Below are 25,860 nucleotides of genomic sequence, written 5' to 3'. Positions count from 1 at the left end.
AGGCTCTACCTACCTACTCCAGAATTCTGGCCTGGAGAATTCCATGAACTGTATAGTCCATGGGGTCACAAAGAGTCGGACACGGCTGAGTGACTTTAACTTTTCACTTTCGCTACTGAATGGTCTTCAGTGGTTGTCTTTTTGTCAAACAGTTTCATTGTGGTGAGTGAGCAGTATCTTACAACTGTAAGGCCTGGCAGAGTAATGCAGAGACATACATCTGATTATCCTTTTTAGGATGTGACCCTTGACCTTGTGGAATTAACCTTTAAGGATCAATATATTGGCCGTGGGGATATGTGGCGACTAAAGAAAAGTTTGGTAAGATGTGACTTTTTTTTTTTTGTTTTAAAGTCTATTACTTTTTCTCTTATGTTAATAATCCATGTCACTGGGAAGATTTATATCTAGTCAGAAGAGTATAAAATCATTTCTGATTCCAGCATCACAGACAACTATTGTAGACATGTTGTCTGTCTCCTTCCATTCTCCTTTCATGTTTTTCTTAATGCTTTGTTTTGCTTGTCTATTGTCACAGAGTTTTACTCTGCATTTTTTGGTCTGAATGGGAAAGTATAATATGATTTTACATTTAAATGGGACTTTGATTTGCAAGTTTTCACCTGATTTCGTTTGCTCCGCATGTCTCCTCCTGTGGATAGACATTTATTACCCCGAATTTATATCTATGAAAACTGAGATAGAGGGGTTGAGTGAGTTCCCACGACAAGAAAGCCAGTAAACAGTTGACACTAGGCTGGAACCCAGATCTTGTTGCTTCCAGGTTAGGCTGCTTTTCACTTTCCCCTCCTCCCATTTTTCCTTGTTTATTTATTTTCAATTGGCATTTTCCACTGAACATGATCAGTTCATCAGAATTGCAAGCTGGTGCGGAAACTTCTCCTTTTGGACTCTTTGGCAATTATGGAACAGCAAATCCTAAGTAAAATGTCCACACTGTATATTTTTAGACAGCGATGTCTTTGCTTATTTTTTATTTGGTGGGAGAAGGTTCCATTTTCTAAAATGAGAAGTAGATGTTCTATGTGTAAATAATAGGTGCATATGTGAGCATCTATGACAAGCGTACTACTGAAGCTGGCCCCTTACTATCCACCCAGTCTTTACTATTGTCTGTACCTGCCAAGCCCTTAAGAACCTACTGTTATACCCGCTCCAGCAGGTTTCCCTGTGGGATAAATCTATTGCTCCCATGTTAATTGAATATCGGGTTGTTAGAAGAGATTAGAAAGCCAGGAGACTTTCTTTGTGACCTTTTATGGCCTCGATGTGTTGTTGAATCTCTCTCTCTCTCCACTTAGGTCAGCACATGTGCCTATATCACTCAGAAGGTGGAATTTGCAGGCATCAGGTAACTCCTGTGTCACTCTTGATTCATCAGCTTGTAAACAGGAGCAGGATCCAGCGCAGCAACTGTTTTACATACAGCCTTTGAGGCGTGTGGATATCCATATGATAAAATACACAGTAGGTCCAGGAGCGAATAGATATGTTTGCTAGGCACACTTAAAGCCCATTGGAATGTCCAATTTGGGTGTTTTTCTGCTCGATCTGCCCAACTGCAGAGGATCTTCTGGAACCTTCTCTCTGACTTGAGCTCTGACTATGTGGTGACCAGTCTCAACACACATGTCCTGGTTGTGGAATTAGCACTGTTGAGCCCCACTTGTTCAGCACACGCTGTGTATCAGGCGTGTGCTAAGTATTTTTATATACAGTGTTTGTTCATTGTAGCCAATTTGAAAAACAGCATAAAGAAGCAAGAGGAGGGCTTCCCTGGTGGCTCAGTGGTAAAGAATCTGCCTACCAATGCAAGAGACACAGGTGTAATCCCTGGTCCGGAAAAATCCCACATGCCACCAAGCAACTAAGCCCATGCAACGCGACTGCCAAGCCTGTGCTCTGGAGCCCAGGAGCCGCAACTACTGAAGCCCACTCGTCATAGAGCCTGTGCTCGGCAACAAGAGAAGCCACTGCAATTAGAGGCCCACATGCCACAACCAGAGAGCAGCTCCTGCTTGATGCAAATAGAGAAAAGCCCATGCAGCAACAAAGACCCAGCATAGCCAAAAAAGAAAAAAAAGCAATAGCTTAATCTCACGACAATGACTGAAAAATAAACAAAAATGAGTAATAGAAAAGATGCGGGGGCAGAAGATATCATATTACTTGATACTGACATGAAAATTTTTCAGTGAAGTGGCTTCCACTGGGACTTCCCTGGTAGTCCAGTAGTTAAGACTGTGCTCCCAGTGCAGGGGGCATAAGTTTGATCCTTGGTTGGGGAACTTAGATCCCCATGCTGCATGGCTTGTCCAAGAAAAGATGGCCTCCATTGAGTAGGGACCCCGTGCCTTTATACTTTTTGTCTACTTGTGATATTGCAGTGGATCTTGTTTTTGTTGAAACTCATTATCTCAAAGCTTGGATTAGCAGATTTGTTCATCAGTGCTTTTTAACGGTTTTTGTGACATGGACCCTTTTGAGATTTGACAAAGTGTACAGTTCTGTGCTTAGGAAAGATTACATCATTTAGAGGGTTTGTGGGTTCCCCAAAGCCCTTCCTCAGATTCAGAGGTTGTCTTTGGACCCCCAAATCAAGAGCTCCTATTGTACAAATTCAGTGTACGCTGAAAATTCTTTGTGTTGTGTTCGTGGCACTCTGGAAATCTGTAACTGACCAGGTCATTTGGGTCACAATGACAGAGCAGAGGAAGCTACCCTGAAGGCTCCTCCATTTCTTGGTTTATGTAGGACTCGTAATAATGCGTGTGCGTCTCCTTTCAGGGCACAGGCTGGTGAGCTCTGGGTCAAGAATGAGAAGGTCATGTGTGGTTATATCAGCGAAGATACCAGGGTGAGGTTGATACGATGCTTTTTTGGATTTGTTTCCCCATGTTGTGATGTCTGTAAGTCGTGAAATCAAAAACAAAACAGAAACTAGTAAAAACCTGATCTCATGATCAAGCTCGTGACCAAGCTACCATCTGCCCAACTGGAATAATACTGTAATAAAGCAGGGACTCCTGAAATACTAGGGTTTTACAGTCTGATCTCTCTGGTTTGGGGGTGATCTTTGTTTTCTTTTGTTTAATATCAGACGTAAGAAAGGAGTGTCTAGGGCACAGACTTCTGTGCCCATTAATACACAGCAAAAGTTAAGCTCAGTAGAAGATTGTGTTGGTAAACCCGGAGAAAGACCTTTGCCAAGGAATCTCCTCCTGTGACTCTGGTACAGTTGGGAAATTCCAAGCTGAGCACCCATGAGCGTTCCCCACGCTGGTGGGAATTAGGGCTCAGCAGTTGTGGCCCCAGGGCTCCAGAGCACAGGGTGCTTTCCCCACGCTGGCGAAAGCACCTGTCTGCTCTTCCGTGTTCCCACCCACAGCCTCCCTTGAGAGCAGTGGTTCTCAACCCCAGGGTGATTATGTCTCCCCAGGGGTCTCTTCGCAAAGTCTGGAGACATCTTTGTTTGTCACAACTGGGGTTGTGTGGAGGATTTTGCTCAACCTGTTACGGCATGAAGCACAGCCCTCCAGAAAGAGAATCACCTGGCCCAAAAGGGCAGTAGTGTTGTGGGGGGCTGTACCGGGCGCTGTGGGCGGGTCAGGGTCCCTGGCTTCCACTCAGTAAATGCCAGTAGCTCCCACCCCTGTCCCCACCCTCTGCAAGTCATAACCTCCAGAAATGTCACCAGCCACCACCAGATGTCCCCTGGGCAGGCAAGATAGTTGAGGACTTGGGGCAATTTTGAGAGATAACCACTCTGTCTTACAAAAAATTATTTTTGTGATTTGCTTATTTATATAGTGACGATACATATATGTTTTACCCTAAGCAGTGTATTACTCGTTTTGCTTACTTTTGAGTTTTATTAAAGAGGAATGAAAATGTATTCTCCCCCTTCCTCCCTCTCACTCTCTCTTTTAGCTGTCTTGTTTGTACTCACTATATCTTAAATCCCCGATTAGGAGTGTATTTGTTATGTCATAGGTTCTGCTCTGTAAGATAATGTCAAATTATCTTTCAAATTCTTCAGAACAATTTATACTCCTAGTACCCATATATAAAACCTCCTGTTTTTTACTTTCTCCAGTACCCAGTTTTAAAGTTTGAAAGTTTTTGCCACTCTAGTGGACATGCATTGGTATTTTACAGTGATCTTTCCCCCAGTTTTATAGCAATTCACCCCTTTTTTTCTTTTTGTCTTGGCTACACTGCAAGGCATATAGTCTATAGTTTCCCCATCAGGGGTCGAAACCCATGCTCCTTGAAGTGGAAGGGTGGAGTCCTAATCACCGGATCGCCAGGGAACTCCCTTAACCATTTTTAAATGTACAGTTCAGCAGTGTTGAGTATATTCACATCATTCTGAAACAAATCTCCAGAACTTTTTCATTTTGTGGAACTGAAATTCTACCCATCATTGCTTTTTAATGCAATTATGTTTTTTTTTTTGTTGCAGGTGGTGTTCCGTTCTACGTCGGCTATGGTTTACATATTTATTCAGATGAGCTGTGAAATGTGGGATTTTGATATTTATGGTACTGTTCCTAAGTGTGGGTTGTAATGCTAATGGGGAGGTTTCTGGTTTCCTTCAAATTGGTATCATTTACAGTAATCTCTGAACGTTCTCTGAAGATATGTCCTGAATCTTTAGAAATCCTCAAATGTTAAAAATAAATGTACATTTTATATATGCGGTGAATTGCATGAAGTGTAGTAAAGCATTAATGAAAAGTCTGTCTTCTCAGATCTTCAATTATTCTATAAGTACAGAATCAAAAGTCATAGAGGTAGTGACTTTATGGCCAGGAACCAGCAGCTGCTTTGATAACTTTCATTTCATGTTCTATCACTCACAGAAATCACCAGGTTTGTCTCATTTTATTAGAATTACCATAAGTCGAGTATGATAAAGCTGCTGTGAGGTGTGGGTGCTGTGCCCAACACACCAGCCTCATGTTTCAAGCAGTTCTAACTTGTGTTTAGCAAAACTACATATTAATTTTTCATGTAGGTCATCAAGGGTTTTCTCAAGAACAGCAGAAACTGCAAGTGATAATTTAGTGACTGCCCAGGGTCTACCAGATTACCTTCGAACAAACACGAAGCATCACTATGAGAATACTTTAGATGGTTCTCTCATTTTGAAGAGACACCCTTTTTCAAGCATCAAAACTTTTTCAATCTTGTGTTTTACCTTGAACCCATGACCTCTTACTGAGTGAGGTAAATATTAAATTTGGCTCAATAGAAAGTCTAGGTCGAAACCACTCTTAGGATAGAGCAGTACCCACCTTCTCTTTGACTGGTCCTGTTCCTATTACTTTACTGAGGGAAGAAATTGTAAGCCAGAAATAAAGAGAATTCTCACCTTCTTCCTATTGTTTCTTTTCAGGGGATCTGTATTTTGAGAAAGCTGTGAATGGTTTCCTTGCTGATCTCTTCACCAAGTGGAAGGTATGTTTCTTCTCATCACCAAGTCTTGCTGTATAAACATCATTCAGTGCAGATTTTAAAAACAATTTCTATTAATCTGCATTTAATGGAGGCACCAGAGCTAAAGTCTGATTGATGAGACTGTAGATTTAAATTACCTTAATCACTTCAACATTGTGAAGTGTACTTGTGAGGAACCCAGACCTAACATCAAACTCAGTGGTAAGAGACTGAAAACTTTCCCCCTTAAGTTCAGGAACAAAATAAGGATGCTTGCTTTCACCACCAGTATTCACTGCAGATGGTGACTGCAGCCATGAAATTAAAAGATGCTCGCTCCTGGGAAGGAAAGCTATGACAAACCCAGACAGAGACATCACTTTGCTGACAGATATCAGTAGAGTCAAAGGTATGGTTTTTCCAGTAGTCATGTACAGATGTGAGAGTTGGGCTATGAAGAAGGCTGAGTGCCAAAGAATTGATGCTTTCAAATTGTGGTGTTGGAGAAGACTCTTGAGAGTCCCTTGGACAGCAAGGAGAGCAAACCAGTCAATCCTAAAGGAAATCAATCCTAAATATTCACTGGAAAGACTGATGCCGAAGCTGAAGCTCGAATACTTTGGCTACCTGATGTGAAGAACCAACTCATTGGAAGAGACCCTGATGCTGGGAAAGATGGAAGGCAAGAGGAGAAGTCGGCAGAGGATGAGATGGTTAGATAGCCTCACTGACTCAGTGGACATGATTCTGAGCAGACTCTGGGAAACAGTGAAGGACAGGGAAGCCTGGTGTGCTGCGGTCCATTGTGTCCCAAAGAGTCAGACACGACTCAGGGACTGAACAACAACAATCAGTGTTGTACTGGGAATTCTAGCCAGAGCCACTCGGCCAAGAAAAGAAAGAAAGAAAAAGAAGGCATCCATATTGGAAGAGAAGAAGTAAAACTATCTTTCCTCACAGGTGACATCCTCTATGTAGAAAACCCCCCCAAGTCCATTAAAAAAAACAACAGAGCTAATGAACAAATTTAGCAGAGTTGCAAAATCAGCACACAGATCATTTGTATTTCATCAACAATGAACAATCTGAACAGGAAATTAAAACAAGGAGTTAAAAATTTTAAAGAGAAATAAAAATTCCATTTACGAGAGTATCAGAGAAATAATGGAGAAGGCAATGGCACCCCACTCCAGTATTCTTGCCTGGAAAAATCCCATGGATGGAGGAGCCTGGTAGGCTGCAGTCCATGGGGTCGCTAAGAGTCGGACAGAAGTGAGCAACTTCACTTTCACTTTTCACTTTCATGCATTGGAGAAGGAAATGGCAACCCCCTCTAGTGTTCTTGCCTGGAGAATCCCAGGGACGGGGGAGCCTGGCGGTCTGCCGTCTATGGGGTCGCACAGAGTCGGACACGGCTAAAGCGACTTAGCAGCAGCAGAGAAATAAAACACTATGCAATAATTTACCCAAGAAGATGCAAGGTTTGTACACTAAAATCTACAGAACTTTGCTCAAGGAAAGACCCAAATCAGTGAAAAACATCTCATGTTCATAGATTAGAGGACTTAATATTGTTAAGATAGCAATACTACGCAAGGGCTTCCCTGGTGGCTCAGACGGTAAAGAATCGGACTACAGTGGAGAAGACATGAGTTTGATCCCCTGAGTCGGGAAGATCTCCTGGAGAAGGAAACGGCAACCTTCTCCAGTATTCTTTCCTGGGAAATCCCATGGACAGAGGAGCCTGGTGGGCTACAGTCCATGGGGTTGCACAGAGTTGGACACAACTGAGTGACTAAACAACCACCACTGCCGCCAGAAGTTGTTATGAGTGTTTTACCTACATTATCCCACTGAATCCTCTTGTCAGTCTTACACAGATAGGGAAGGTACAGCTGAAAGAGGTTAGGTACCTTGCCTGGGATCAATAGCCTACGAAAGCAGAATAAGAATTCTAATCCTATTCCATCCTTTCCCCCAGTGCTCTCCTGGGATTGTAACCCCCAGGCCATCCTGTCTGTGTTTCTATAATCCTGAGCCACGTCAGCCCCATTGTACATCACCTCCTCCGTCATACATGGGTTGAGAAGCTCGCATGCCCACGCCAGCCCGCTGTCAGGCATTTTTCCTGTCTAAAACTTGCACCCCAATCAGATGAGTTTGAAGCTGCATTTGGAGTGCTAGATGTCCAATAAAAGAGTTGGTGGCTAGTGAAAGTGTGCCCTTGGTCCTGTGGCTTGTATTTAGGCGTTTCTGTCTACCCGAGAGATAGCTGTGAAGAACGTAAGGTGATGTGTGATGTGCGTTACGTTGTCTTCCTTATATGATGACTGCTGAATTGTGCAATCAGTAGGCTGAGTTCAAGTCTAGGTTGGTTAGTGTGGGTTTCTGTTTTCAAAGACCAGGAGGAACTGATACTGAGCTTGCTGACTCCCTGGTGCAGGCCAAATTTCATGCCATCTGTAAACACCCTACTTCTAGAACATTGAACTCCCGACTGCATGGAAATGTTTATTCTCACTCATCCCCATCCCAGTCCAAAGGTAATTCTCTGCCTTAATTTCAACCCCTGCATCTCAAGCAGCATCCAGTCCCCATCCTGTGACCCTGGAAGTAGGTGGGAGTGTCTGGTTCTGGCATCCCACTACCCTAGGTTCTGTTCTTCTCTAAACCACAGTCCTGAAAAGGTTAAAAAACACCAGGTATAAATACCAGGATCCTCTGACAGTGGGCTGGTCTGTTCACACCACAGCAAGGAGACAGCACCCCCACCTTATTGATGATTTGCAGTTTTTTGTTTGTCTGTTTGTTTTGGCTGCACTGTGTAGCATGCAGGACCTTAGTTCCACAATCAGGGATGGAAGCCATGCCCCCTGCAGTGGAAGCGTGGAGTCTTAACCACTGGACCACCGGGGAAATCCAGTGATTTGCAGTGACTTCAGATAACTTGCCCAAGGTCATGTAGTGGTCAGTTTCAGAGCCACGAGTCAGCCTAACAATCTGTCCGCTGTATTATGCAGCCTACAGTTATAGGAGGTCACCCAATACCTGAGCCTCCAAGCCTTCCAGAGCTGAGACTGCTATGTTCACACAAGCTGCTTCATGGTGAAGTAAATGGATTAAACTTGAGCCCTCTTTTTCTCTATTCATGCCTAGGAGAAGAACTGCAGTCATGAAGTGACAGTGGTCCTGTTTTCTAGGACTTTTTATGATGCAAAATCTCTTGGTGAGTAACTCTTTCTCTTACAAAGTTATATTTTTTTTTTAACTTTTTATTTTGTATTGGGGTATAGCTAATTAACAATGTTGTGATAGTTTCAACTGAACAGTGAAGGGACTCAGCCATACATATACATGTATCCATTCTTTCCCCAAATCCCCTCCTATCCATGTTGCTACATGACATTTAGCAGAGTTCCTTGTGCTACATAGTAGGTCCTTGTGGGTTATCCATTTCAAGTATAGCAGGGTGTACATGTCCATCCCAACCTCTAACTGTTCCTAAAGTTGTTTTTTTATTAAGCTTTCCACACATCCATCCTGATTCACTCTGTATCATTTTTTCTCTCCTGCTCCATCTCTCCCAATTTTTCTGTTAAAAGATAGGATAGAGGAGAAAATGACTCAGTCCATTAGCCAATGCAAGAAGTTTCTGGGCTGCGATCCATCTTAAAACCAAGCTAGTTTTGCACAGTCGCAGTATCGTAGCCCATGAGGTTTATTTATCTGAGGCGCCATTATTGCTAATTGAAAACTTTTCCCAACTTATTAGAAATATAGTTATCTTTTGTGTGTGTTTGTGTGATGTAGATCTCCAATCCAGAAGGGGGAGCAGAGAAGCTGAATTTCTCTCTTCAATCTGATCTGCGTATGTTGTTTTCTCTATTTCAGATGAATTTCCTGAAATAAACCGAGCCTCAATTAGGCAGGATCACAAGGGGCGATTCTATGAAGACTTTTACAAGTATGTTTGGGTGCTCTGCCTTTTTTGCCTTTTTTCCTCCTTGGTTGTTTCTTATCTGACTTAAAAAATTACCCTTTTGACTTTGGAATAATTTTAGGCTTGCAGAGAAGTAGCAAAGCTAGCACAGAGAGCTCCATATACCCTTTACACAGTTGCCTCTGAGCATTTCCTCACCAAGATGCATCTGTTAGAACTCGGAGATGAGCACTGGTGTGTGCTCAATCGCTTCAGTCTTGTCTGGCTCTTTTGCGACCCCATGTACTGTAGCCCACCAGGCTCCTCCGTCCATGGGATTCTCTAGAAAGAGGACTGGAGTGGGTTGCCATTTCCTTCTGCAGGGGACCTTCTCAACCCAGGGATCGAACCCCCATCTCCTGCTTGGCAGGTGGATTCTTTACCACTGAGCTACCTGGGAAGCCCCACACTGGTACATTGCTATGAACTAGATCTCAGACTTTTCTCAGAGTTCATCAGTTTTTCCACTTATGCACCTTTTTTTATTCCAGGATCCAGTTTAGGATATCACATTGCTTTTGAACTTCCCAAACTTTTTATTGTGAAAAATTTCAAATTCTTGCAGAAAAGAAGAATGAACTAAATATAATGAACCCATACCCCTAGTTCCTGGATTAAACAGTTAATATCATTCCATGTTTGCTTCACCTGTGTTTTGTGTGTGTGTGTGTGTGTGTGTGTTAAATTTTACTTTAGAGCAAATGACAGATACGAAAGCATTTTGTTCCTAAAAAATAAGGGGACTTTCCGATGATGATGTGTCCCTGTAGGTTTAGGAATTGCAACAAATGCCCCACTCCAATGAGGAGTATTGACCATAGTCTGGGGAGGGGAGTACAAAACACGTGTTAGGGGAGGGAATACGTGGGAAGTCTCTACATCCTCCTCTCAAGTCTGCTGTTTTTTAGAGCGTTTTAATTGTCGCTGGCTGTGCTGAGTCTTTGTTGCTGTATTCAGTCTTTCTCTAGTTGTATCCCGTGGGGGCGACTCTTTTTCGTGGCAGCAGGCTTCGTTGCCCAGCAGCATAGGGAGTTTTCTCGGACCGGGGATCAAACCCTTGTCCCCTGCATTGGCAGGTGGATTCTTAACCACCGAACCATTAGAGGGGTCCAGTCTGCTCATGTCTGTTAAACACGTGTGACTTCATCATGTATGGTTGTGTGGTAAATGACCCCAGCTCCAGGAGTCCCTCCTCCCCTTTCCGTGAAACCCTGTAAGGGACCCGACGTCCCGCGTGTCATCGCTGCTTAGTCCCCACCTCGCCATGGCGCTCCTTTCAGGGTGGTGGTGCAGAACGAGAGGAGGGAAGAGTGGACCTCACTCCTCGTGACCATCAAAAAGCTCTTCATCCAGTACCCGGTGCTGGTGCGGCTGGAACAGGCAGGTACTGCACTTAACGTGCCGGGCGGCGTGGTGGGAGAGGGGTGTCGGGTGGAGGCTGGGGGACGCAGAGGTTCCTGCTTGCCTCCCTTCCAGCGCGGAGTGTGGCTTCTGCTTCTGGCCAGGTGTCTGTTTCGGGTTGGGGGTCCCGCTGGTCATTGCGCGTGCAGTAAGTTCAGTCATGTCCCTTCTGCAGGGTGGGGGCCCTGTGGAGCCAGGCACCTTCCGCTTGTTCCTTGCGAGTCCACCTTTCATGAGATGATGTTCCTTCTCTGTGTCTTTTGCTTCAGAGGGCTTTCCTCAAGGAGACAATTCTACCTCAGCACAAGGAAATTACCTAGAGGCCATCAACCTGTCCTTCAACGGTGAGTAAGGGTGCCAGCCACAGTCTGTGGGCATTTCGCTGACCACGTGACCGTGAACCTCTCTTTATTGATGTGCAGAGACCCAGGCTGAGCTGATGATGCCCCCAGCTACCTAACCCCCAGGTTAACTGAAAGCAGTAACTTTACAAACTATATATTCATGTATTTGGCTCCTTCGGCTCATAGTTGCAGCATGCAGGATCTTCATTGCATCACGCAGGATCTTTTGTGGCGGTGCTTAGTTGCTCCATGGCCTCTGGGATATTAGTTCCCCCACCAGGGATCGAACCCATGTCCCCTGCATTGAAAGGCCAGTTCTTAACCACTGGACTGCCAGGGAAGTCCTGATTAGATGGATTTAATGGCCACCATGTAGGTCCTGGGGCTTCTGTTGGCAGTTGACTTGCTTGTCTCACACTGACCCAAGGGTGAAGAGCTGTAGGCAATTCTCCTTGGGTCGTTTATTTTCCTAAAAACTGTGTTCTTACTATTTTCTACTCCATCCCTTAACTGCTTCTAGGTAATTTTTTTTATATCTGCTTTTTTTTAAAAAATCACAGAAGGAACCCATGTTCCTAGAATTCAAATACTAGAAAAGTACTTCAAGTAAAATAAAAATATCCCCTCTGCCTCCACTGTCAGATCCTTCCCAAAGAGGAACTGTTGTTAATAGCATGATGTATAGCGGAAGAGCTCAGCCATACATACACATTCTCCCCCAAACTCCCCGCCCATCCAGGCTGCCATGTAGCATTTAGCAGAGAATACTGTCTTAATTAATATTTGGTTCTTCTAAGTTGCAATACAGATCCATTTATGGATGGTTTAAATTAACCACATGAAATTTGGGCATGGTGTCTCAGACAGTAAAGAATCTGCCTGCAATGCAGGGGACATGGGTTCTATCCCTGGGTCAGAAAGAGCCCCTGGAGGAGAAAATGGCAACCCACTCCAGTATTCTTATCTGGGAAACCCCATGGACAGAGGAACCTGGCGGGCTATGGTCCACGGGGTCATAAAGCGTTGGACACGACTGAGCGACTAACACTTTCACTTCTCACACAAGGCTGCACAGACGAGGTATACACCCTTGAAGAGGGGGATTAACAAAGGTGACAGGACATTGAAGGGGAAGGACAGTCGTGAGTTCAGGCCAGGAGGTGGCAGTCGTTCTGATAGGGACATGGACATGGACGAAGCGGGTCCGAGAGCACAGGAACGCTTGCCATTGGCTGGTTTCTGAGACGCTGTAGCATCTTCATGGGAGGACTTTTTGCTCTGTTTCAAGTGTTTGACAAGCACTATATCAACCGCAACTTTGACCGAACCGGGCAGATGTCGGTGGTGATCACACCCGGGGTGGGCGTGTTCGAAGTGGACCGGCTGCTCATGATCCTGACCAAGCAGCGGATGATAGATAACGGTAATGCTCCCGGGGCGCTGCCCTGCGTCCTGTGTTTATAGCCTGGCTTAGCCTTAGGGCTCTGAGTATCGGGACCGGGGACCTGAGTAACCTCAGGTGACAAAAAGAGTTCCATGGTCAGTCAGCTTGGGAACGCAGTCAGGCACAGTTCCTCATCGCCAGGTGACGGTGTCAGAGGGTCTGTTTGCCTCTAAAGGACAGAACTGGCACTCTGAGTCTCCCAAACACACTTGACGCTGGAGAACGCCTTTGGGGGTTGTTTCCAGGATCCAGTGCCCATCGGCCCGTCCTGGGGAGCGCCACAGCATCGCCTGGTACTCCCTCCGTGATGTCCCCAGCCTGCGCCCCTTCCCCAGCTGGATTTGTGTTCCAACAGCAAGGCACAGTTGGGAACATGAGTCCCGATGGCCAGTAAAGAGACTCTGAACTGATGGAATTGTTTTGCTTTTTACTGAGCTGGCAGGGTTCCCTTTCCTCTCTGGCCTTGAAACTGTGCTCATGGCTACATGGTGGTCTGCTTGACAGATCACGACCCGCAAGGCCGTCAGAGGCGGATTGTCAGGTGCTGATTAGTGGCAGGTGCAGTGGGACTTGGTGAAGGTTAGAAAGATGGAATGCACCTATTTCCTTCTTACCTGCCTTGGGCAGTGCTGATAAGTCAGCTGTGTCTTGAACCCTGACCCCACTTAAATCACACGCACCTCCCAACTCTCCCTTTTGTTCCTTAGGAATCGGTGTGGACCTGGTGTGCATGGGGGAGCAGCCGCTGCACGCGGTCCCGTTGTTCAAGGTGATTGATTTCGCCCTGCTTGCTAAAAGCCAGGCTCCAGTGCAGGGTGGTCTGAAATAGTTAGAATTGGAGAAGCTGGGCGGCTCCGGGTCCCACCTGCTTCCCAGCTTACCTGGTCCATGCTCTGTTCCCTTTCAGCTGCACAATCGGAGTGCCCCTCATGACTCCCGTCTGGGCGATGACTACAACATCCCTCACTGGATAAACCACAGGTGAGCGAGAGCAGATTCACCGTAGGTGATCAGGGATTCTGTTAGCTCCCTTGCCATTTTTTCTTCAAGCCTGTTGAGCTCTTAATATAAAATCTTTTGTCAAGAAAGTGTGGAAACTTAAGTTGTAACATTTGCTTCAAACCTGTCTACATGCAAAGCCATGGCCATGACATAATTACAGTCTGTGGTGAAAAGCATAAGACCAAGTTTGAAGGACTTCTTTCCACATCAGTTCCCGACTCCCACAGCCCACAGGTGACTGATGCTGGGCCTGGGCCCCTCTATTTGTAGGAAGCTCCCTAGGTCTCCTCTTCACTGAGACCTGGCTTCAGTGTTCCTACTGATTTCAGCTCAAGGAGGGGGTTCTAAACCACACATGAGACAATTTATGGGGAAAAGGAATAGAACAATAATTTAAAACGTAATCAATGTTTCCTAGTAATTACAAAGGAAAGTTAGAATTGGAAAGATCAGTGAGGCCTGAGTGAGCATTCCTAGGAGGGCTGATCAATGGCTGGGATTCCAGCTGTGTCTGGAGGTTTAGAATGAAAGGGGTTTGAGGACTTCTCTGGTGGTTTGGTGGTTCAGACCCTGCACTTCCACTGCACGGAGCGTGGGTTTGATCCTTGATAGGGGAAGTAAGATCCCGCATGCCGTGTGGCACCGTCAAAAATTTTTTTTTAATTAAAAATAAAATGAAAGGGGTTTAGATGAGTGACCCTGTCTGTTTCTTTCACAGTTTCTACACATCCAAAAGCCAGCTCTTTTGTAATAGTTTCACTCCACGAATTAAACTGGCAGGAAAGAAGGTAGGTTTCACTGACCAGCAGAGCCTTTGGGGACTGTCACTGATAATGTTATTTTGGCCCTAAGTTACTCCCTGTTTCCCAGTGGTCATGAATAGCAATTGAGAAATTCGTTTTAAGATTTTATAGTCTTCTGCATTAAATAAATAAACACCACGGCAAATTCCAGGAGTGATTAACTATCTGTTTAACTTTACAGCCCACCTCTGAGAAAGCAAAAAACGGCCGTGATACATGTGAGTATTTTTTTTCCTTCTTTCATCACTTTTAGGAAGAGTCAGCTGACCCATGGCAACAGGTTTTTGTGAGGTTGCGTAAAAAGTTCATGGCCAAGTTTGGGACCTGAATTCCCCTTGTGTGACCTTTGGAAGGTCCCTTGATGACTGCATATGTTTTTGTCCTATTACCCACTGCAAAGTGGGTGATAACAAAACTTTGTTTTTTTTTTTTTTTTCAAAATCTTGTGTTTGTTTTCCATAGGTTGGTTATAGGAATCGGGTGAAAAGTTTTAAAGGACTAAATATATACATTAAGGTGCTACTTTTTATGATTGCTTTTTTATTCTTTTAATTGGAGTATAATTGCTTCACAATGCCTTGTTAGTTCCTGCTGTGCAACAGTGTGAATCACCTACGTGCATACGTATATCCCTTCCCTCTTGAGCCTCCCTCCCACCCAACCCCCACATCCTGCTAAAATGCTGTTTTTCAACAGTGGTATCACAGAAGGAAATGGTGCCATCATCTGGCCTTTACTTGGTGCTTGTAAATAGTAATTTCTCTATCGTTTTGATGCAAAAATCATTTAATCTTTGCAACCTGATCATGGGTTATTATCTCATTTTTTTCCATGGGAAGATGCTGATGATGACCTATACCTTGCAGATTTTGATGAAGACCATCCGAAGGCCTCTTGTTGAAGTGTGTTTTGATGACAGTTGATATTATTCATGTGTTTCAGCTCTCGGGACCCCCAAAGAATCCGAGAACGCCCTTCCCATCCAGGTGGATTACGATGCTTACGACGCACAAGTCTTCAGGCTCCCGGGTCCCTCCCGGGCTCAGCGCCTCGCCACCTGCAGGTTCTCTGCCAGATGTGCTTTGGGGTGGATGTAGAAACTAATTAGGAAAACCTGAGGCCCCAGAGGGACCTACATGAGAGCAACCTTGAAAATATCTTAAATTAAAATTAGCCAAATGGAAGCCATAGTATATACATCATTAGGGAATCTGTTTTCCCGTTCTCTGGCCTAGCTGTTTGGTTAGCTATGTTTGTTATGATGAAGTGTTCCCAAATAAGGAGAGCATCCTGCTTTTTCTAACCAAGAGGAACAATTGAATTCTAGAATCTTCATTTCACTGAGCAGCCACTAATAGATAAAGTGAAAGTGTGTTAGTTACTCAGTTGTATCCAACTCTTTGCAACCCCATGGACTGTAGCCCACCAGGCTCCTCTGTCCGTGGAGTTCTCCAAGCAAGAATCATGGAGTGGGTAGCCATTCCCTTCTCCAGGGGATCTTCCCAACCCAGGGATCAAACCCAGGTCTCTTGCATTGCAGGCAGATTCTTTATCGTCTGAGCCACCAAGTTAGATAGATCAATAGATGGATCCTAGTGTCCAGAGTTTCTTTTAGGTTTATTATTCCCAGAGAGCAAGATACTTTTCTTTTTTTAACTCTTGTGTTTGAAATTTGCTCCCTGGTATTTGGGTCACACAGTAGTTTTCCACTGTGATATGTTTAGATTTACCAACATACTCATTTCTGGGTCTAGTGTAAGAAAGCCATCCCAGATCCAAGATGTGTATTTTGTATTTTCTTCTAATTCTTTTAGTCTTGGTTTTTGTTTGTCTGTCTGTTTTTGACCGCACATTGTGGCATGCGATTCACCAGGGATCAAACAACACACCTCCCTGCAATGGAAACTTGAAGCTCTTACCCCTGGACCACCAGGGAAGTCCCTATAGTCTTAGTTTTTGTGCTTAGTGATTTGTGTAAAATTTTTTTTAGAATGTGGGAAGTAGAGTTCTAGCTTTTTTTTTTTTTCCCCCTCGTTGACCAAGCATCGCCAGTCTATTTTCTGCATTTCTTAGTATGGAAAGTGTACTGTAACTCAGTACCACTGCTAGAAAAACCTCCCGTCTCTTCACATCATGACAGGCGGGCTCATCGTGGCCACGTGCTTCTGTCCATTCCCCTCATCCCATCCTGATGTCTGGTCCCGAGAGTGCTTAGAGCTCAGAGTAAGTGCTGTTAGCAGCAGCTCCCTGCACATGGATGCTGCCCAAGGGCTTGGTGGTGCTTTCCTTCTGAGCATCTAAGAACACTTTCCGGGTCCAAGATGCTTGGTTTTCTTTCTTCTGACCGAAGATGGCAAGACCTGATGTCCCAGAGACTCAGACTGTGTTCCCTGAGGGCATAGACCGTGCCCTAATTGGTGCTCTGTCCCTCCACTGGGTGGAGCGTATGCTGGTGCTCAAATATTTATTGTTGAAATAATGAAATGTGCAGTCTGCCCTTGGGATCTATCTTCAGGTTCCATTTAAGCTCACTTTAAAACTCTTCCAGGTGGAGAGAGAATAGCTTTGATACTACAGGGGCAGCCCTGTGGGCAGTTGCTGACTCTTTAATTCTGAAATTTTGCTTCCATTGGACTTCTCTCCTTCTGATCCTTCTTCCTGCCACTTCCAGAGGCTCCCCGCTCAGGGAGTTTCATGTTTTAATAAGGACATACAGGTGTTTTTTCTTCATTTTTATTAAAGAAACATTCAGAGACTAGCGAAATGAACAGTTATCAGCATGTTGTCAATCTTGTTTTATCACTTCTCCCACATTTGAAATTTCACTGGAGTATTCTAAAACAGATCTCAGATACCCTTTTTTTTTTTTAACATGTAAATATTTCGGTGTGTGTCTCTAACAAATAAGAATTAAAAAAACAAAAAACAAAACCCAACATGATCATAGTACCTGTGTTCCTGGTAACAAAATTCACACTAATTGCTAATATCCTCTGATAGCCAGTCCCTCTCCAGACTTCCTAATTGTCTCAAAAATGCAGTTTTTACGGTTAGTTTGCTTGAGTTGGGATCTGAAGAAGATGCACATGTGGCATTTCATCTTGTGTCCTTTCTGTGACTGTAGAGTGTCTTGCTTTTTCTTCCTCTGACTCTTTGTTTCCTTGATTATGTTTAACTTGCCCTGTCGTCTCTGAGTCTCCTATAAACTGGCAATTGTCTCTGGAGGCCCAGTGAGATTTAGATTCAATTTCTGATGCCAGGAGACATCTCAGGTGGTGCTGTGTGCTTCCTCCTGGATGACCTCAAGTCAAAACTCCATTCTCCGTGATGCGAGCTTGATGGTGGGATGAGGTGGGGTCAGACTGAGGGATCGCTTCTATAAGGCTGTGATCCCAGGACTCCGGCCACGGGAGGACTGTCCTTCATCTCCCCTGTTTCTTCCCGGAGCTGCTCTGGGCAGAGTACCTCCTGCATCACCTCCCACCCAGAGATCCCACGGGGGTTATCATTACTGGTCTTCCCATGAGCCTGGGCTGGAGACAGTGACTTGGTCTCTCGCCTGCCAGGTCTGTGCGAGAGCGGGAGAGTCACAGCCGGAAGAGCGCCAGCTCCTGTGACGTTTCGTCCAGCCCTTCGCTGCCCGGCCGGACGCTGCCCACAGAGGAGGTGAGGAGCCAGGCTTCCGACGACAGCTCGCTGGGCAGGAGCGCCAACATCCTGGTGATCCCTCACCCCCACCTGCACCAGTACGAAGTCAGCAGCTCCCTGGGCTACACCAGCACTCGAGGTCAGAGGGCAGGGCTGGGCAGCCGTTTTGCTGTTTTGTTTCTTTATTTATTTGGCTGCATCAGGTGTTAGTGGCAGTACTCAGGCACTTCAGTCTTCGTTGTTCGGATCTTTTTTAGTTGTGTCACGTGTGGTCTAGGTCTCTGACCTGGGACTGGCTCCAGGCCCCCTGCATTGGGAGCACAGAGTCTTAGCCGCTGGACCACCAGGGAAGTCCCTGGACCCACTTTCTAACCTGGGTGTTTGCTTAGTGGGCATGGGACACTCACCATGGCATCTGGTTGTAGGTTTCAGCTCTCTGTTCCACTCACGTTAGGGACCTGTCTGCCATTGGGTGGGACAGGTTGGGTCTAAATAGCATGCCATCTTGATGCCTGGTCAAGGCTGGATGCACTCATTTCCTCATTTTTTCTCCCATGAACTTATTATTGTTGTTTTAAACACAGTCACATTGATTGCTTATTCATGTTCCAGGCCTCTGCATCAGTGGGAAGGGGTTTCTGTCTACCCAGTCACCTAGAGCCTGGGGTTCCTTCTATCCCGGGATGCCATGGTCATCAACACAGGTCTCCAGAGTTTCCACAGCAGGGGAGAGGAGAATGGAGATCGTGAATGGAGAGTCAGTGGTCCAGGCCCTCAGCTGGAGCAGGTTGCGTCCGCCTGTGCTCTGCTGACTGGAGCTCTGTTATGCGGCCCCAGTGCAGAGGGGCTGGAAACTGCCCTCTCCTTGTGAGCCTCAGAGGAAAATCAAACGGGTCTAGTGAACTAAACACACTGGCTGTCTGCCAGGGTCCGCCCTTCTGGTCACCAAATACCTACATGTATTGTTCCTCCTGTATACAGAACACACCCACCCCAGAGGAGACAGCTCCATGGAGTCATTGCATCCAGCTCAGAGTCTGGGGTATCCAGGCAATGTGTGGTCCTCCCCGTCGGCTTTGGGTGTGGCTTCACTAGGCTAGTAATTTAGGGACCAGAACCTCCTTCTCTTAAGTGTTTAAAAAGTAAACAAACCCAGTATTTCATTTCTTTATAATTTGGTCACTTCACTCATCTCCCTCGTTCCCGAACACGTACACCCTCCAAGGTCCTTGTCAGCCTCGGAGGACCTCCTGCCTAGTCCTGCTTTCCCTGTGACCCTGTGCTTTCTCTCTCTGCTCCCCCCTTGTCCCCGTGGTAACTGGCAGACGTCCTGGAGAACATGATGGAGCCACCACAGCGGGATTCCAGCGCACCGGGCCGGTTCCACGTGGGCAGCGCAGAGTCCATGCTGCACGTCCGCCCCGGGGGGTACACGCCCCAGCGGGCACTGATTAACCCCTTTGCACCCTCGCGGATGCCCATGAAGCTCACGTCCAACAGGAGGCGCTGGATGCACACTTTCCCTGTGGGTACGTTTTTCCCGGGAAAGAGCCCGAGCCCGGAAATCCTAGTCCTGGCCCCCAGCACTCGTCCCTGCTCGGCCTCAGTCAGAGATGCCATCCTTCTCTGCACCTGGAGGCTGGGACAGTCACGTGTGTTCTTCTGACTTGCATTAAGCCTCCCGGGAGGAGCCCCTGCCTTCTGTGCTGTTGTCTTTCTCTGCTGCATCTCACTTGATGTGTGTGAAACAAAGGCTCCCACAATTTTCTTTCTTTTATTATTTTTGGCTGTGTTGGGTCTTCATCGCTATGTGCAGGCTTTCTCTAGTTGTGGTGAGTGGGGGCTACTCTCTAGTTGCAGTGTGTGGGCTTCTCATTTTGGTGAATTAGTCTTGGGGTCAGTAGTTGTGGCATGCAGGTTTAGTTGCTCCAAGGCATGTGGGATCTTCCCAGACCAGGGATTGAACCTGTGTCCCCTGTACTGGCAGGCGGATTCTTATCCACTACACCACCAGGGACGTCCCCTGCAATATTCTTAGGCTGAGGCCTCACAGGAGGACAAGCCTTGCTCAGAGAAGGCGATGTCCTATCTGGGAGCCAGAGGGTTGAGGACATGATGTTCCTGTGTGCTGTAGCTGCCTTTCAGCCTCTCCAGTGCCCATGTCCTAGCAGCAGGAAGAGAGACAGTGTGAGGTAGAGTGCGCAGCTCTGGCTTTTGGGGGGACGATGAGTCAGTGGGTCTCTGTCTGGATAGGACCGTCCGGAGAGGCCATTCAGATCCATCACCAGACCCGACAGAACATGGCAGAGCTGCAGGGCAGTGGACAGAGGGACCTGACCCACTCCTCCGCGGAGCTGCTGGAGCTGGCATACCACGAGGCCGCCGGCAGGTGAGGCTGGGCCTGGGGCTCTGGGAGGTGCTGTGAGAATGCCGGGGTGATGGCGGAACGGGCTGCCCATGACACGTCATGTCCGGGAGACTCGGGGACATGGTGGGGGTGCAGCATCACCCTTTGTCAGTCCCCTTCACTGGGCCCGCTGGACACAGACAGCCTGAGGTGCTTTTGCCAGAGATGTTCCCCAGGCTCTGCTTTAGCTTCTGCTTTTATTCAAAACACACTTTGTCAACCACAGACATGAGTTACTTCTGATCCTCAGTCAAGGCTGAAAATGAATTCCAGGGCAGGTGGTTCCTGCTGTGTGTTCTGGGCAGTCAGTCTGTGACTTTTGTCATTTTGGTCATTGAGGAATCCCACTGTTGGGTTAATGCTGAAAGCAGTGGATCCCAAATGAATTAGAATCCTTTGCCTTCACTGCAAATATTTATCATTTTAATTGTTTTTCATATTTTATTGCATTGTTTAGGATCTCAAAATAACCAGTGTGTAAGAATTTGTCTAATAGCAATGGTTGACAAATTGCAAATCATAAGATGGGTACTACTGACTTTCAAGTGATATTTTTGATCAAGTTAGGGACTATTATATATTTCTATATTATTAAAGTTTTGCTTGATAAAAAGTAAATAAATAAAAACAATGGAGACCAAGGCCTGTGTTTATAGAAACAAGTCTTTTTGAACCGGGGTTCTAAATGTGTTACAAGGCATCCAGAGAGAGTCGGCCTAGGAAGAAAGTCATTTAAACCTTGACGTGCTCTAGCCCTGGCTATGCTGGATCTGCTGTGATGCGTTAGTCTTGCAAGGGGCAACCTTTGACCCCTTTCCAGTCGTCCCAGCATCCCATGGGCTGGATGTGGGACACAGGCAGGGCATGACCCTCCTTACCAGGTTAACGTGGTACCTCTGTTGAAGCGCCTCACGTCCTGCTGTGGGTATCAGCAGGGGCAGACTTAGGAAGGAGAGGGCAGGCATCTGGCATGCGCTCCAGATCCTGAAGCCTGGCAGCTGTGATGTGGATCTTGGTGTTTGCCAGCCCGTGTGGCCAAGCATTCAGGCCTGTTTTTGATGAAAGCCCCCCGGAAACAGGGTGAGCAGGCTAAGAGAGGTGATGATCCACAGTAAGCCAGGCGGCTGGGCTCTGTTTGTTCTCTGCAGGCACAGCACTTCCCGCCAGCCTGGTGACAGCACGTCCTTCTTGAGCTTCGCTGGGACGGAGGAGCTCTCGGTCAGCCTGCTCAGCGGCAGTGGTGCAGGTAACCCGCCCAAGAGACGCTCTGAGCAGGCCCACCCCCGGGAGTGACATGGGATAGAAAAGCAGGGCCGTGTCTATTTCAGGATCATTTCAGCCACAATTTTGGGTGACCTATTTAGAAGCCGTGCTGTATAATGCATGGAATTATAAATGGGCCGCACGTTAACGTTTTTAGCTGAGAACATGTTGGTCGGGAACACATTTATCATTGGTCTGTCAGTGAGTCGTGATTGAGGGCTGCTTATGAGATCACTACTGGGGGCCGCACCCGGCCTAGAAGCTTTCAATTATATGTGGAAGGGGACCCCCCCCCCCCGATAAAAATGACCAGAGACCCAGAGGGAGCAGTGTGGTTTGAGATTGGAGAAGAGAAGGGTGACCTTGTTGCTTACAGCAGGGGTCTCCAAACTCTGGGATCTAATGCCTGATGATATGAGGTGGAGCTGATGAAATGGAAATAAAGTGCGCAATAAATGTAATGTGCTTGAATCGTCTCAAAACCGGTCCCTGGTGCCAAAAAGTTTGAGGACCACTGGCTTACATAAGTGGATAGGCACCTCAGACGCGAAGGGGTGGTATTTGGTCAGGAGGAGAATTAGAAGGTAAGGGATTCTAAGTGCAGGGAGGGTTGGAGCTTTTACTGATACAGGCTTTATGCTTTTTGGAAGCACTTATTATCTGATCATTCCTGTAGGGAGTAAGTCATTAAATATATTCTACACATGTAGCAACTTAACACCCAGAGGTGTGGAGATATTATTCTGATCTCTCAAGCCAGCAGCCAGCTGTTCCTGCTGTTTCTGTGCTCAGTCGTGTCTGACGCTTTGCAACCCCATGGGCTCTAGCCTGCCAGGCTCCTCTGTCCATGGGATCCTCCAGGCAAGAATACTGGAGTGGGTTGCCATGCCCTCCTCCAGGGGATCTTCCTGACCCAGGGATCAAACTCTCCTCTCTTATGTCTCCTGCATTGGCTGCTGTTTCTGATTTCTGCACCATTCAGAGAACCTTTACAGGGGTAGGGGAACGTGAGTTTAGATGGGTGGAGGGCAGATTTTGGAAAGCCTCAAAGGATAGATACTACACCAAATGAATATGAAAAACATTAAAACTGAAAGAAAAAATGAAGTTACTATTTCATGTCTTCGTTTCCTATAAGTTAACTTGCCTTTCTGAAAGTTGACTTGAGGAAAACAATGGGATTGAAATTTTATAAAATTAGTTAATAAAGTTTGCCTACATTCATGGGTGGATTCAGCTAGTGATGTTTCTGGTGGCCTATAGCTAAGGCTTGAAAATTGGATTGGCAGTGAGAGGATTCCTGAAGTCTCGTAATTATTTCTTTCCAATTTCTAGTCCATCTTTCCATCATTCATTTTGAATGAGAAGACATGTTGAATAAAGGTTTGGGGCTAAGATATTTTTGATCCCTGTGCTTGGGGGCTGAAAATGGTAGTTGGCTTCCAGGCTCTTGGAAAGTGCCTTCAGAATGTGATAAAGGCAAGGGACCTTCCTGGCAGTCCAGCGGTTAAGAATCTGCCTTGCAATGCAGTGGATGTGGGTTCAATCTGCAAAGCAACTCATCCTGTGCCCCACAACGAGACAGCCCATGTGCTGCAACAAAAACATCCCACATGACGCAACTAAGCCCCTATGCAGCCAAATAAATATTAAAAGAAAAGAACCTCAAAAAAAGAGAATATGATAAAGGCAACGTTTCTGTTACTTTGCTAAAAGGAGCCACTTTATAGGAATCCAGAGTTTGACCTTCCCAGCTGTTTGGGGTCAAGTCATACAAAGGAGGGCTGCTCTGGGGCTTACGGGACCACACTTGGAGCAAGTTTCCTGGTGACCTGAAGCAGGGGAACCATGGGTTCAGGTGGTAACTGCTTCAGGATTTTCCCCAGGTGGTCATGGAGTGTGATTCTGGGCCTGGGGGAGGCATCTCTCATAGACCCGTTGATTCCTCTGCTCTGGAGAAAAGAGAGAAGTCCTTATTTAATGACTGGTGTGGAAGGTTCTCTCTGTCTCTTTTTTTTTTAAAAACTATAACTGGTCAGAACTTTTTTGCAAAAGGAGCCTCAGTGAAACAGATTCTTTTTATCTTTCCATAGGTGTGAATCCTCGGACCCAGAATAAGGATTCTCCGGAGGACAGTGTGTCTACCTCTCCAGACCCAAGTAAGAGGGGGCGACTGACGGAGGGAGGTGGGGGTGTGAGGTGGATGGTCAGGGCACTGTGGGGGAGCAAGAGGGAGCTGCCCTGTGGGGGGAGAACAGCCTGGACGTTCATGTCTCAGGTGCGGGAAGGCAGTGTGGTGAAGGAGAGTCTGTAGCCTGTCTGATGGAAAGGGAGCGGCGGGGAGGCCACACGGGAAGGGTGGCCATATTCCCAGCACTGGCCTTGGCTCTGAGATGCCTAACAATGGCTCTGGGGAGAAGTCGGAAGGAATAAGACCTGAAGCTATTTATATCCCTGCAGTTGGAAGTGTGTGTCTGGGTTGTATTTACATTGATCATCCTTGTCTGTTGAAATAGCTGAACATCTAAATATCAGCAATAGCAAAAGACCAGAAAAAGAAACTCTACTGCTTGATCAACATTGCTTTACCTCACTGTGACCGATGGATGTATGTACATCACCAAATCTTTTACTGTCCCCACTTTTAAGTAACTTAGCAATCATTTCACTAGTTCTCCAGGTCTGGCATGCTAGTCATTTTTCATGTCAATATCAAACATATTACTATATTGTGATTTGGATAATCAGGTCTATTGATGGCCATTTGGGTGATTTCTACTTTTTTTTTTTTTTTTAGCATATAATGCATGGTGTCATGGGTGTATTTTTTTCTCTTGGTTCAGATCCTTAGAATATATTCCAAAGAATAGTTGGCAGATTGATTGTTTTCTAGAAAGCTGCCAGCCTTGAATAGATGAGCCTGTTTCTCCTCTGCAAGCCCGGCACTGGATTTTGTCATCTGTGTTTGTCACTGTGTGGTTCTGAGCTGGAACCACCTCAGAGGCTTTGGCAGGGCCTGGAGGTACTGGAGGTGGAAAAGAGGCCACCCAGACTCTTTACCCAGGGAAGCAGCAGCAGCATCCAGCTAAGAACTGGGAGCTTTTCTCTCCACGAGGTCTGCAGTCTCCATGTGTGCCCACGGACCCTGTTTCTAAAAGGTTTTTATAATCCCAAGGGTCAGGGAGCTGGCAAGGGCCAGAATGGTGTAAGAAGGCGCTGAGATAGAGGGCCTTGTATTTCCGGCCTCCCCTTGGGGGCTCCATGCGGTACCCACCTTCTGCTGCTGATTCTAACAAGGAAGCTCACACAAACTCACCCTTGTTTGCCATATGGGAAATTGGGGTGCTAACTAGGATGTTGTGGGCTGGGTTTTTTTTTGTTGTTGTTTTTTATTGAAGTGTAGTTGATTTACAATGTTGTGCAACTCTGCTGTACATCAAAATGACTCAGTTATACACAAACATACATTATTTTCTTTATATTCTTCTTCATTATGGCTTATTACAGGATATTTAATATAGTTCCCTGTGCTATACCTTGCTGTTGATCCATTCTACATGTAGTAGTTTGCATCTGCTAACGCCAGACTCCCAGTCCATTCCTCTCCCTCCCCTGTTTCCCTTTAGCTGTGTTTTGAGTTCTTGGGGTATTAAGGAGTTCACGAGGCCTGTATGGAGTCAGACTCATAGACTGAGAGAGTGGGGAGGTGGTTTCCAGGGTCCCAGGGGAAGGTGGGCAGGGTGCCGGGGGTTGCTAGTTGGTGGACGTAAAACTTCAGTCCTTGTGAGATTGAGTAAGGTCTCTAGAGACCTGGTGCATGGCACTGTCCCAAATTTAAGAATACTGAATTGTACACTTAAAAATTTGTTAAGGTGGTAGATCTCAAGTGTTCTTACCACAATAAAATAAAATTCAGACCAACCAAGCAGAAGTCACACCGGGACCTGGAGTGGAGACCATGGAGTTAGGCTTGTTGCAGGTTAGGTCATCTTCCCCAAAGCCTTGTGGCTGCATGCGGGGCATGTTTCCCGCTGGGACCCAGCTCGAAAGTCTTCCTGGCCCCCAGGCTCAGGGACACTGTTTACCTAGGGGCATGTTGGTCACTT

General features: G+C 46.2%; 1 protein-coding gene and 1 non-coding gene across 11 annotated transcripts in view; both read left to right on the top strand.

Moving 5' to 3' along the window:
* DEPDC5 (DEP domain containing 5, GATOR1 subcomplex subunit) overlaps positions 1–25,860 on the top strand; it is a 72,582-nt gene that overhangs the window by 8,337 nt on the left and 38,385 nt on the right. For 9 of the 10 annotated variants that reach the window (XM_043435702.1, XM_043435684.1, XM_043435657.1 and 6 more), the window contains exons 6-25: positions 238–321; positions 1,323–1,372; positions 2,809–2,878; positions 4,487–4,565; positions 5,423–5,484; positions 8,620–8,689; positions 9,355–9,427; positions 10,723–10,826; positions 11,113–11,187; positions 12,476–12,610; positions 13,339–13,400; positions 13,539–13,612; positions 14,352–14,421; positions 14,618–14,654; positions 15,379–15,499; positions 18,003–18,223; positions 19,410–19,613; positions 20,338–20,473; positions 21,640–21,737; positions 23,848–23,913. In XM_043435702.1, the coding sequence (XP_043291637.1) occupies positions 238–321; positions 1,323–1,372; positions 2,809–2,878; positions 4,487–4,565; positions 5,423–5,484; positions 8,620–8,689; positions 9,355–9,427; positions 10,723–10,826; positions 11,113–11,187; positions 12,476–12,610; positions 13,339–13,400; positions 13,539–13,612; positions 14,352–14,421; positions 14,618–14,654; positions 15,379–15,499; positions 18,003–18,223; positions 19,410–19,613; positions 20,338–20,473; positions 21,640–21,737; positions 23,848–23,913 (1,891 nt within the window). Of the gene's footprint in view, positions 1–237; positions 322–1,322; positions 1,373–2,808; positions 2,879–4,486; positions 4,566–5,422; positions 5,485–7,863; positions 8,007–8,619; positions 8,690–9,354; positions 9,428–10,722; positions 10,827–11,112; positions 11,188–12,475; positions 12,611–13,338; positions 13,401–13,538; positions 13,613–14,351; positions 14,422–14,617; positions 14,655–15,378; positions 15,500–18,002; positions 18,224–19,409; positions 19,614–20,337; positions 20,474–21,639; positions 21,738–23,847; positions 23,914–25,860 lie in introns of those variants that run through there. The other variant, XM_043435717.1, reaches the window with a different exon arrangement.
* On the top strand, positions 9,146–9,281 carry LOC122424800. The gene has a single exon (XR_006264539.1). It is a non-coding gene; the product is annotated as a U4 spliceosomal RNA (small nuclear RNA).

This window comes from Cervus canadensis, chromosome 1 (genome assembly GCF_019320065.1).
Source record: "Cervus canadensis isolate Bull #8, Minnesota chromosome 1, ASM1932006v1, whole genome shotgun sequence".
Classification (NCBI taxonomy): Eukaryota; Metazoa; Chordata; class Mammalia; order Artiodactyla; family Cervidae; genus Cervus; species Cervus canadensis.
This window is presented reverse-complemented; position numbering and strand designations above follow the sequence as displayed.